Source organism: Sylvia atricapilla, chromosome 13 (assembly GCF_009819655.1).
Source record: "Sylvia atricapilla isolate bSylAtr1 chromosome 13, bSylAtr1.pri, whole genome shotgun sequence".
NCBI classification, from domain to species: Eukaryota; Metazoa; Chordata; class Aves; order Passeriformes; family Sylviidae; genus Sylvia; species Sylvia atricapilla.
Window position 1 is genome coordinate 13,357,747 of NC_089152.1, and position 12,425 is coordinate 13,370,171.

Consider the following 12,425-nt stretch of genomic DNA (forward strand, 5'->3'; position numbering starts at 1 on the left):
GTGAAAGTATTAAACCTTTCCCTGGCCATCAGCTGCTTCTTTGGGATACAGGCAGGAGCAATGACTCAATATTCACAGATGCTCTACAAGCATTACATCCTTAAAAATTTCCTTAGTCATCGCTGTAATCAATAACTAGAAAACAGATTCAGGGTAGATGAGCTGAGCCTATTGAGTGTACATTAATGAACAGGAGCAATACAAGCCTGTGCTGTTTGCATGAACCTCTGCCAGACCTCAGCTGTTTCAATGAATTCCTCCCTCAGAGTGAGTAAGAACATGGGACAAAAATTAGTCAGTTTACGCACTGAAAGAGTGGTATAAACATTAGTTCTGACCTCAGAATGACACAATATCTCTGCTTAGATCCTGCCACTGAAGAACCTCAGACCTACCTCATGGAGACGAGACACACTACATTTGGATGAGGATTGTGGTAGTGTAATGCCAGTACAGCCACATCTTCCCTGAACTAGTGCATTAGGAGAATCCTTTGGTCCAGACTGGAATACACATGCTAGGTGAGGTTTCTGCTGTGTTGCTGAAGAAAACATTTCTAACATTACTACGTGACTGAGAATAATTGAGAACTCCAGAACAGTTTATTGGTGGAAAATGCAAGTGGAGCACACACTTGTATAAAACTAACTGCTCATCTGTTTAGAACTCTGGTTTTAAAATGAAGGCTTTTAATGCTATAAAAAAGGAATTCCTCACTGTTAAAAGCAAATGGAAGTTTTCACTGGGAATCAGCTGACACCTAGTGGCAAAACAGGAGCTGAGCTGGGGGAAGGTTCAGCTCTCTTCTGAAAGTTCATTACCTCTTCTCTGCTGGTAAGCCAACCTGAAATCTTCTCCAAGCATGTTAATGTCATTTTCATCTTTGATTATTCCCTGCATTAATGGGAAAGAAACATCAGAAGGAAAAACAAAGTAGAGAGATTACTATGGATCTCTGACATTTTCTATGGAAGAAAAGATGGTATCCATAATACTGTTATATTACCTTGAAAGCAAGCCTGAAAACCATCACAAAACCTGAAGAGGTGAGTTACAAATCAGTGCTAACCCAGAGCCCCCTTTTTGTTCTGCCAAAAGACAACATTTAGCTGCATTCTCTAGCTCACAGGAGTGATTACAGTCAGTGCAGCGCAGGAGCAGGTTCAGTAAAATGAAGCAACTGCAGTGAAGAGAGGCCCTGGCTGGGCTGGGGCTCTGCCTCCACCTTTACCTGTGTTGGAATTACCTCATATAAAGAGATAACTTGGGAAATCAAGTAACGCTGGACAACTTAATAAAAAACCATATAAACTTACTCGAGGAAGATAACCCAGCAATTTCCATGCATGTTCTTTCAAGAGTTTCTGTCTCTCTTCTTCAATAATTGCACGGATACTTTCTTGTCTCCTCTTCTCTAATTCTCTTTCTTGAAGTTCACGCTCCTACAATAAACAAGTTTTCCTGAGTTCTGTTTCTGCTCTATGAACATTTGTTTCCACCACTCTCCACAACAGCATAAAGAGAAAAAGTTTTAGTGGAGTAAATTTTGAACTTCCACGTACTAATTCTTGGTCACAGGAAATTCTCTTGAAAAGGATGGAAAAGTGTATGTAAAACCCCACAAAGCATTGTTTAAGCAATACCTATCTGGCAACTGGAAGACAATCTCAGACAAAAGAGAAAACTGAATGGCAAGTCATGGGGTGAGTCTGTTATCCAAGTGTTTGGTGTCAGAAGCCCTTCTGAAGGTGGACAGTGTTCAGTTCTGCTGGCTTTTTGGCTCTCAGACAAGTTAGTCTGTTCCAGCCCTACTGCTCTAATCCAGGAAAAGGAGCAATAGGTATGAATTCTCACACTGGTGTCTACACAGGTGATTAATACCTTATAGGGTCTATAAACAGGTCTGAAAACAGCAGTATGGGATTCCATGTGTTGCTTTCACTTTTTCTTCCTCAGATCTCAATAAAAGAGACAACCTCAAAGCAAGGCTAGGCCTTCCCCTCCTCACACATCATAATCAATGCAGTTGACCAGGGATGTGGAACTGGACAGCAGTTGTGCTGCTGATCTCATGGCTCCTGAAGAGCCAATGGTATTTGCAGTACACAGCTACACGGAGGAAGGGATGTTGTTTACCCCAATCCTCTCGAGCTACAAAAAAAGTTCATTCTAAAAATACTTTTTCTTGTCAGAAACCAAAATGAAGTCCTGGTTCCCTTCGCTATTCTCTGCAATTCCCATCACCTTTCCCTAACAACACCAGCACTGTGCCTTGGGATAGCACAAGTATTCCCACATTAAACACTGTGCTCACACCAAAGGTGCATGTGAAACTCTTACCTTTTCTGCAATACACTGTTTGCGACGCTCCTCAAGAATTTTTTGCACGGCCATTTTGTGTTCGAGCTGTTTCATTCTCCGTTTCTGCGCATTCAGCTGCTCAATGCGATCATCCTCAGCCAGCTTGGCCAAAATCTGCTGCCGCAGGGCTGCTTCCTCTTCTCTCATGGCTTGTTGTGCTGCTGCCTTTAGAGCAAAGTGCTCTTCATATGTCTGCCTTAAGTCTAGGCGCTGCCTTATTCTCTTTTCAATTTCTGCCTATAAAGGAAATTCAGTAAAATGCAGTATTACTGAGCCTACTGCGAAAGACTCTCAGCAGCAGCAGCCAATCTACTCTGTTTATCTTGGAATAAATTTACTATAGCTCTTAACTTCTAGCATAACTAACTGGAGCAAACATTCTATATCTGACAGTGCTCTCCAGTATTAATCAGCTTGGGAAATGCCACAGGATTCTGAAAATTAAGTCCAAAACCAAAGGGGATGTTTTTTCTCACTATGATGAAGGGAATCAACCAGACAGTCATCCTGAACAACACTCTAAAAATAGCAGTGTTTGCTATCTCAACCTGTGTTACATTTTGTTTGTCACCCACAGCAAGGTAGGATGAGTGTTCCAATGAGTAGTTCCAATAGGAAATAGACATGCAGAAAAAAAGCAATTAATAAAACTGCTTAGCTTAAACCTAAACTTGAAAGTTACTGGTATTCTCCTTCCCAATATAAATAAATATACAAATGGGGCCATAAGCGTATTCAAAACCTTCCCTTGCCTTCCTCGTTGAAATGAAAACTTAAATACATTAGGAACAGAAAAGGAAACTTAAAGTACAAGATTTTCCATCCAAAACCTAAGCTAATGTACATTTAGGAAATAGAGTTGAAAATAAATACTTTGTGCTAGAACATAACTAGAAACTCCAAAGTGATAAACAACATTGCAGACTTAGAAATCCAAAATGTGGGAAAAAACCCTTCATGTACCTGCCAGCACTTACCATCTCCTTCTTCCTTTCCATCGCTTCTTGTTCTTCCAGATAAAGATCTTGGCGGATTTGTTCCTGTTCTTTACGCCTCTGTTCTTCCCTTTCCATGGTCTTGGCAAGCTATTACAAGAAGGAAAGCTTTCTAAATGAAAGACAGAAACATACAAAAATATTTTCTACAATTTCAAAGTTTTGATACCATGTTTTGAACTCTCTGTTTCTTCTCCTCAGTGTCTCGAACTTTGGCCATCCAATCATCTTCTCTTTGTCGTTGCATGTTGGCAAACTCCATAATTTTCCTATTTTCTTCTTCCATCTCTTCCTGTTTCCTTTTCCTCCAGATAGCTTGTTCTTTTATAAACTCTTCAATGTATGTCTGAGTTTCTCGCATTTTATCTAATTTCCGTTGTTTTTCCCTGTAGAAGATGGAAAAAAATGTTCAAATAATTATTTAACACACTGCAGAGTAGCATTTAATCAACCAGATGCTCACCAGATGCACAACATATTCCTGACACTAAGATTGAAATGACTCTCGTTAACCATTCAGTAAGAAACTATATAGCTAAATTGAAAATACTCAGTAGTAAACTGCTCCAAGAAAGGAATCTCATGTCTAACACCTTTCTGGAAGACAGACTGTACACAAAAGTACTCACTGCTACATTTTATACGTGCCCCATCAAAGAGAAAGAAGAGAAGAAAGCCCAATAGCACCACAACCCCTAAACTTTTTATTTACACTAAACTCTCCCCACACACAATACCCTGCCCTCAGAAACCTCCTTCCCTGTTCCTAAGACATGCAAACAAAGCCCCTGGTGGCAAGGCAGGGACACAAGGTGAGGCAGAAATGTGTAATATGCTGTTGTGTCCAGCATGATAGACCCAATGGAAGCTCTCCTGCAAATCAGCTGGATTTCATGTTTGGGGAACAAGGACACGAGACTGTGACATTCTGAAGTTTCAAGAGTAAAATTCATGCAAGGAAGTCTCTTTCTAGTAAAATGTCACCAAGGAAAATTAAAATGGGCCTTAGTCTATATGGAATAGTTACATACAAATTGTCTCTCTGTGCAGATTATATTAGTTGCTTTGTGTTAAATTAATAAAGAATAAAAATTCAAAATAACTAACATTTGATCTTCTTCATAGATCTTTTTTACAATTTCATCAATCATGAGTTTCTCTCTTAGAAACTCTTCATAAGCCTCTTGCTTCTTCTTCTCCTGTTCCTCAAGCTGCTTGTCTAGTTCTTGATGGTATATTTTCTTCTCCTCATTTCGCCTCAGTTCTGCAGACATTTCTTCTTTCAGATACCTGTCATACTCTTCCTTCATCTCTTGGGCTACTTCATCCTCCCATTTCTAGGGGAAAAAGGCAACACAAGATTCCTTTTCGTTCCCACTACAACAACTTGTAATGAAAAATACAGTATGGAAAGGAATTCTGCAGTATTAGCAGAAATTAATGTCTTCCGCCTCAGTCTATAAATATAGAGCCTTAACATACTTAATAGCTTAATCCAGTCAGTAGAACCCTTGAAGGGCACCCTCAAGATCTGACCAACTTGAGGAGCACTAAAAATACTTAAAGAAAAAAGTATTGAACATTTGAGTACAGGTGGGACTCATTCACATCAGCACAACAACTGGAATGAGGCTGGGCTTCAGAGGGCACCTTCAATGAGCACATTGCTGTACAGCAACTGCCTGCACTCAACTCTCTACAGAGCATTAATAGCATCAGAATCCCCTGCCTGATCACCAATATCTTTCTATACATAAATACAAACTTGCAAGTCTTTCTGAAGTTACCCAGATCACTGTTTATCAACAGTAACATTGTTTTCAACAACCAGACTCTGAGGTAAGGATCCACGACTGTAAACAGTAACTGTACAAAGGGTATCATAGTTTTGACTAGGATAAATATTACAAAACCAGTAAAATAACAACTATAACCAGTCATACATCTAATTCAATCACTACCCCTTCAATTGCAATGGCAAAGTAAAACTTTTTGTTATACCTAGTTATTACTGGATAATTAATTCCTTCATAATACAAAATGTATTTTCAGTAACACTGAATGCTTGAACAATATTTTAGATAAAAAAGGTTGAAGGAAAAATCTTCTGCACAATCCATACAAAGAGTTACGGGACTCAGGTGCTGGGATACACAAATTACCATTTTCTCATCGTATATAGCTTTTTTTTCAGCAATCTGTGCAGCTCGTTCTTTATTCATATAAGCAGATTTCAGCTTTCTTTCTAACTCTCGAAGTTCAAGACTGGAGGGGAAAAACAAATTAGCCTATTACAAAGGGGTAGGTATCTAGGGGAAAAAATTACGTTTCCATCATTATTTAAACACAGTATTTTTCATTGGGGTAACCCAGATGAAAAATATTGCTCTAGTTAAAGGGCAGAAAAAGAAAAAAATCCATTTAAAACCAAGAATTACCTATATTTCTAGATGTGCTATCAACAGTTCTGCATACTTCTAACTGTATAAGCACGGGTTCACATGTATGCTCACAGATATGCCCAAGTGTACATAAACATATATTCAAAACGAAAATTTTGTGGATCAGTTTTTTTTTTTTATTGACAAAACTTGCTTAAGACTAACTTTTTATTATATTTTGATCTCAAAATAACTTTTCCTTCCAGGTTTGAGTCGTCTCCACTCCTGCTACAGCTTTCCCAAATCTTGATACCAGCAGCAGCCAATTTGATGCAGCTGGGAAATTTCTGAATTACCTGTTTGCTCTGACTTGTTGCCTGATCTTCTCATCTTTCATTTTCTCGAGGTCCCGCCTCGCCAGCTCGGCCGCCAGCTTTTGCTCTCGCTCCAGCTGCAGCGCTCTCTGCTTTCTGTTCTCTTCTGCCTGATCAGAGCAAACAATTTCCGTACCAGCTCTCGCACGAGCAAGGAGACTGTGCAGTCAAAAAAGACTATACAAGCCAGTAATGATTGTTAAGAGAGAAAGCTCTAGCAGCCAAAGGTAAAGCCAGGCGAACATTCTCCTCAGCCTTCCCCCTCCCTGAGCGCGGCCGCCCCCGCAGCGCTTACCGCCCGCAGCGCCTCATCCATCTGCCGCTCCCGCTCCATCTCGGCCCGCAGCCGCGCCGCCCGTCTCCTCCACTCCCGCTCCTCGGACGCCTGCGGGCGACAGGGGAGAGGCGGTGGCGCAGGACAGCCGCGGGGACCCGCTTCCCATGCCGCCCCCGGTCCCCCTCCCCTCACGGTCCCGTTCCCCCTGCTACCCCCGATCCCGCTCCCCTCACGGTCCCGTTCTTCCCCACGCCGCCCCCGATCCCGCTCCCCTCACGGTCCCGTTCCCCACGCCGCCCTCGATCCCGCTCCCCTCACGGTCCGGTTCCCCACGAAGCCCCCGATCCCGGCTCCCCTCACGCTCCCGTTCCCCACGCCGCCCCCGATCCCGCTCCCCTCACGGTCCGGTTCCCCACGAAGCCCCCGATCCCGGCTCCCCTCACGCTCCCGTTCCCCACGCCGCCCCCGATCCCGCTCCCCTCACGGTCCCGCTCCCCTCACGCTCCTGTTCCCCATGCCGCCCCCGTTCCCCCGCTCTCTCTCACCATCCTGCCGGCCGTTGCCGTGGCAACGCGCGGCGCCGCCGGGCTCCAAGGCGCGGTTTCACTTCCGGGAAATCTCCCTCGTTGATTGGCCAAGATGGTGACCCGACCCTAGCACGTGACCCCAAGTGGGCGGAGTCATTACGGCGTGACGTCACCGCCGGGGGGACTTTGATTATCTTTAGAAGCATTTCTTGAATTGCGACTTTAAATTAATGCACTTGCCTCACCTCTAAACACAAACCCCAGGTGGCAGCGTTTAATTAAGAATTTCTCTCCTTCCAGCAGGTATGGGAGATACAGGCACAGAGCAGAACACAACAGCTAGAACACGAACATCACCAAAACAGATGCTTCTGGTCAGGTTACTTGGTACAGAGTATGCTTTATTCAATATAATCCATCCCTCAGTATTCCAAAGAGACCTTACACAGAGCACAACTGCTCCCTACAGTTTTTCCGGATTGACTCTACTCCAGTAAGGAAATAACACTGTGGCACCCAATTCCCCAAACTCTGCCCACTCACTTTTCTCACCTTAATGTTCCTTCCCACATAGTTAAGCAAAACCAAAGACATTTAAGCAAAACCAAAGACATTTAAGCTTACTTAAAGCAGTATTTCAAATTCATTAATGTCACCTACTTTGTAAAAATTAATTAAAATTAATAAAGCTTAAGAGAATTACCTCTGAGAATTGGGTAACAAGTCTGCTCATTTCTACTGATAGAGTTCTAGATGTGTCAATATCTTTTTAGGATGAAAACACTTATTATCTTAAATCTTTTACAATTTTTCCCAAATTGGTGGAATCCTTTCTGAAGCTTTGATTATTCTCTGTCCTTTCAATGAGAAAAGTGTTTTCCCACAACACTTGGGAAAGGGAAGAATAAACTACAGGAGAACATGTCTTTAAGAAGATACAAAGCAAAGAGAGATGAGACAGAAAAAGATCATAAATGTTCCCTAGTTCTTTGCAATTCTTCTCTTTTCACTATTAGGCAAGGAAACAAGTGCCCCCATCCCCCAATGATTCCAAGGCATTGACTTAGAAAGAAGGAACCTTTTGACTCCTCTGGCACAGCAGTGACTTTGAGTGCTCAAGGTTTGGAGGTGACAGGACTGGGGAGATAATGGTGCAGAAGATATTTTTGCTGTCCCTTCTCCTCAGTAAACAGATATGTGATTCACTGGAAATAGGCAGAATTTTCTTTCTTACCAAAGAAAAGAATAAAATAAAGTCCTTGCCCTTCACTTCAGGAAATAAGAGTGAATAACCTTGAGATGTAAAATGTCATCTTTTCTCACATGACAGCCTCCTTTTGGAACAACAATCCTCTCAAAGGAGAACACAAACATACATTGAGTCAGTCTCCAGGACAGCAAGGCACTCCTACAGAAAAGTGGGAGTAAAAATGCTTGAACAAAATATATACCAGAGACCAATGGGTCAGTTCACAAAGTTATTTTTAAAATTAAGAGGTGGCTTGTATTTGCATGTAAACTATTTGTTAGCAGTGCGTTTTTCACAGAAGAGACAGAACGCAGAACTAATACCCTGAAAGATTCCCAATGGAAAAATATTTTGAGGTTTCTGGTCTTTGGAGCCTCACTGTTCTTTTATTTCCTATAATTTTTATAGGAATTTCCTATAATTTTTATTTCCTATAAATTTCACATTTGCTGAAGTGTGCTTAAAATACAAAGAAAAAAAACAAAAAACGAAAAACCAACCAGAGGATTCTTTTGTCCTGAATACCTTAAGGCAGTTTGTGCTCAGAAACTCTTACTTTCAATGTCCTGATTGCTTGCCCCAACATAAATTAGGCCACAGGGACAGCTCAGTAAACTGCCTGCAGATTTCCAAAGGAAGGTAAGAAACCTTCCAGCACATAGTCACTCTGTGGAGAGAGAGAATGAGGGGAAAATAACCCAGGAACTCCACAGAAACACCCAACACACCTTTGCCTTGTTCTTCAGTTAAATGGAATAGGTAAGAGATGGAAAACAATTATTTTCCTCAACTTAGATGCAACTGCTGGTTTCATCTCTTCTCAAGAGCACCCCCAGAAACAGCAGGTTGCTGTCCTAAAGCTTGGGCATCTTAATTTTTTTTTTTGTTCCCTCCCTTTGCATCCAGCCAGAAGCTTCCCTTATTCAGTTTGTAACCACTGCTGCTCTCCGGGCACCGACTGCACCTCCCTGCTGCTTCTCTGCTCACCTGCACCTGGCCAAGCATTTCTGTGCCAGGCCCTCTGAGCACATCCCGTTCTGCTCATCGTCAAGGTCACCTCAGTCGGGCGCTCCTCCTCCACCTGAGAGGGGACACCTGTTTTTGCTGCTCCTCCTCCAACTGTGCGGTCACAGCAAGTCACTGCTCTCTGGAGGGGCCTCCTCCCGCCTTCTTATTGGGGAAGAAATCAAGCACTGGGCTGAAAACAGACCTACCTTCTCCTCATGTCAAAAAACAGAGCTCCTTGATGGCACTGATTAATTTCTCAGTTAAAGACCTAAGAGTTTCACACTTGCAGAGCAGAGTTCAGTCCAGGCAGAGTTGCTCTGCTCTTCTAAAGAAGGAGAATAAAAATACACTGTTTCAGCAACTAGCTATGTCAGCTCTTTCTATTTCTTAGAAATCCAGTGTGTTTGTATTTAAGCTTTCCATTCCATTCCATGGTTTATGAAGTTTTTAGAATAACAGATAATGAAATATCTACCTTCCTATAGTATAGAAAGGAATGAATCCCAGCTGCATTAACTGCTATCAAACTCCACACAGCATTTCTTCTTGCAGCAGCCAGGTTACTGCTGTAAGTCAGTGCTCATTTCTTTTTCTTAAGAGCATTAAACCCTCCTAGAGTCTGAAAAGCTTTGGGTAATCAGCAGCCAACTGTACAAATGTAGTTAAACCCAGCAGTCCTTTCTCAGGGTTAACACAGAATCAATAAATGAGTCAGTTCTTAAACTCAGTATCAGCACCCACTGATGAACTCCTGACAGCAGAAGTGAAGACTGCTGAGGAATGCTAATGGTAAAAACAATGAAATAGAGCATAAAAGGGAAAAAGTTGGTTCCCTTTATTTAGCAGTTTCAGTTGAAGGTGATCCAGGAACACATAGCAGAAAAGGTCATTAAGTGAAAACGGTGAAGCCATTTTGCAGGTTTACCTCTTTTCTAGGGCATTTTACCAGATGATCATAACATGAGACAGTGACAAATGCATTCCAGCTGAGATAAGATATGTGGGTCATGCTGACTTTGCAACATTATAAACCACTATTGGGGATAACACAGCTTCTCTGTGAGGTAATTTACCTTCTTTGGATGAAAAGATAAATGCGAATTAACAGGGAAGAGACTGAAACATCTGAGCTGTGCTATTGATCTACTAAGGACCTAGATAAGTCATAGAGAAACTAATGCTTGCTTTGCTTGAGATTAGTGATGGATGGGATAGCAGATTTAGCAGCTATGGGGCTATCACTGTCAACAAAGTCTTAGCACTATTTTTTTTTCTAATTTTCCTGCAGTAGTAGGGAAAATGTCCCATAGCAGCAGTAGGCAGAAGCAATCTTTTACTCATGACATTATAGACTCTAAAATATTACAAGGAAAAAAAATACTTGGTGCTTCAAATGTGTTAAAAAAATTACATCTGTTTCTGGTAAGACAAATGTGGGTTTAACAACTACTTAGTTGTAGGACTCCATTTTCTGAGGGGAGCATACAAGAGCTTTCAGCTGAGAATACCAGGCTTTCTGCTTCACCTCAAAAAAAAAAAAATTAAATACCTGGTCCAGGGACAGCAAATATAGTTCTTCTGCAGACGATGTTGTAAAACACTGCTATAATGACACTTCTGATTTTTGCGGAAAGACCTTTATCCACCTACCTACAACCAATGAAAGAGAACAGAGATCATAAGTTCAAGCAAAAGGACTGAGTCCTTACTTAGGAAAGTGAATGGAAATAATTTTCAGCAGAGAATCTAGAGGTTTGTGAGTATGAAAGTTCTGTTTGTAAAAGGTTTTAAAGAACTTATCTATTTACTGAGATTTTGACATGGGACCTCTGATGCAAGTATTTGTCAAAAAGTGCCCTTCAAGTTAACAAGTTCCATTTGTAGCTGTTAGTTTGAAAGGAAAGATTAGATTTTTTTTCTATTCTAGCCTAGCCTTGTCTTTTCTGTGAGTGGCATAGAGGAGGCATGTGAGTAACCAGCCTGCAAGCACATCTGCTGAAGTGCCTAACTGAACGGGTGGAGGGAAAACTAAAACCAGTCATGGCCTCCACCCAGTGAACATCCCTCCAGCTGATTTTGGCTGTCATTAAGCACTGAACATGGTTTCCTTTTCAGTATTTTGTATGCAATGCCATCAGAACATACACCTCTGGAAGGAAGATTTGTAATTTCCAAGGCTGAATGACTTGGAAGTCCAAGCTATTAAGTACTAAGCATTACTACTCTTCCCATAGCAGCACCCATTGTACACTGAGCAATATATAGAATGTATGCAAGGGGAGATGGCACACATCTCCTGCACACTGCCCACTCCCTGGAAGCACCAAGTCCAGGTGTTGGCATCTGTTCTAACTTGGTACAGACTTGAAAGCACCAAGAAATGTACTTAGAAGAATGCAGAACCCATTTCATTCTTGCAAGATACCACCAAACATAATTAATTCCAAAGAGTTCAGTTCAGCTTTTGTGAATAATTAAAAAGCTGAGGAGCTCCAAAGGGGAGTTTATCAGAGAGCAGAATACTATGAAAAAAAGATGTCATTTGCCAACAACAGAGGATTAAACAAATTAATCCATAGCCATAACCTCAAGCCAACCAATGGAAAAGGCAACTGAAGGGCAATAACAGAAAACAAACATCAGTCCCAGAAAGGGCTGAGAGCAAGGTGAAAGTCATTCTGCTGCCTGCATCCATCTCTTATGCTGGCATCTCCTCCTGCCCAGCAGCCTCGGCAGAACATCATGATGAGCCCCAGGCTGGTGGAGGCTCTGCTTCCCTGCCCCACACAGGGATGTGTCTGGAGGAGTCCTGAGGCATGTTTAGTAAAATCACTGATGTTTTATTCAGGAGCTTTTAGAGAGGAAAAGAGTGCACAGTGGTTACTGATACATTTTGTTGCTGCTAAAGCAGCAATTTTTTGCTCCAAGAACAAAATTCCTCAGTGAAACAGTGAATTGGCTCTGCATTGCTGTGGGCCAGACAAAGCCCCCAGATTTCTGTCTGTGAAATGTTCCTGCTACAGTGTTACCCACGGGCTTTGCTGTGCATCAGTCCCTGTGTCTGCTTCCAGAAGTGCTCCTGTAAGCCAAGCTCATTGGCAGTACCAGGATGATCACAGAATTGGTACAGAGGCACCAGCTGCTTTCAGAGCTCCTGCAGGAAAGCAGAGCCTTTCTCCATGTCTGCACTGAGATGAGGGAGAAAGTTGTCTTGTTTCACTGAGAAAATTTCAGGTCAACATATAGAACTGTT

The 12,425-nt window shown here is 42.0% G+C and overlaps 1 protein-coding gene across 2 annotated transcripts; it reads right to left on the bottom strand.

Annotated features, from left to right (window-relative positions):
• Nucleotides 1–583: 583 nt before the first annotated feature.
• MNS1 (meiosis specific nuclear structural 1) lies at nt 584–7,013 on the bottom strand. Of its 2 annotated transcripts, XM_066328482.1 has the most exons (10): nt 6,934–7,013; nt 6,407–6,496; nt 6,094–6,221; nt 5,519–5,621; nt 4,464–4,693; nt 3,526–3,742; nt 3,339–3,446; nt 2,341–2,598; nt 1,317–1,442; nt 584–894 (listed from the first exon to the last, which is right to left on the bottom strand). In XM_066328482.1, exons 1-10 carry the CDS (start codon nt 6,934–6,936, stop codon nt 796–798), a joined length of 1,362 nt encoding a protein of 453 aa, XP_066184579.1. In that variant the 5' UTR covers nt 6,937–7,013; the 3' UTR covers nt 584–795. The 2 variants fall into 2 exon arrangements, with proteins under 2 accessions (XP_066184579.1, XP_066184580.1); XM_066328483.1 differs by lacking the exon at nt 6,934–7,013 and having other exon boundaries at nt 6,094–6,217; nt 6,407–6,494.
• Nucleotides 7,014–12,425: the final 5,412 nt, after the last annotated feature.

Excerpts from the sequence above, each read along its gene's own strand:
- MNS1 (XM_066328482.1), bottom strand. Across the intron at positions 5,622-6,093 it reads CAACAAGTCAGAGCAAACAG|TCTTGAACTTCGAGAGTTAG; the intron begins GTAATTCAGAAA and ends TTTCCCCTCCAG. Across the intron at positions 895-1,316 it reads TGCTGGGTTATCTTCCTCGA|GGAATAATCAAAGATGAAAA; the intron begins GTAAGTTTATAT and ends CCATTAATGCAG.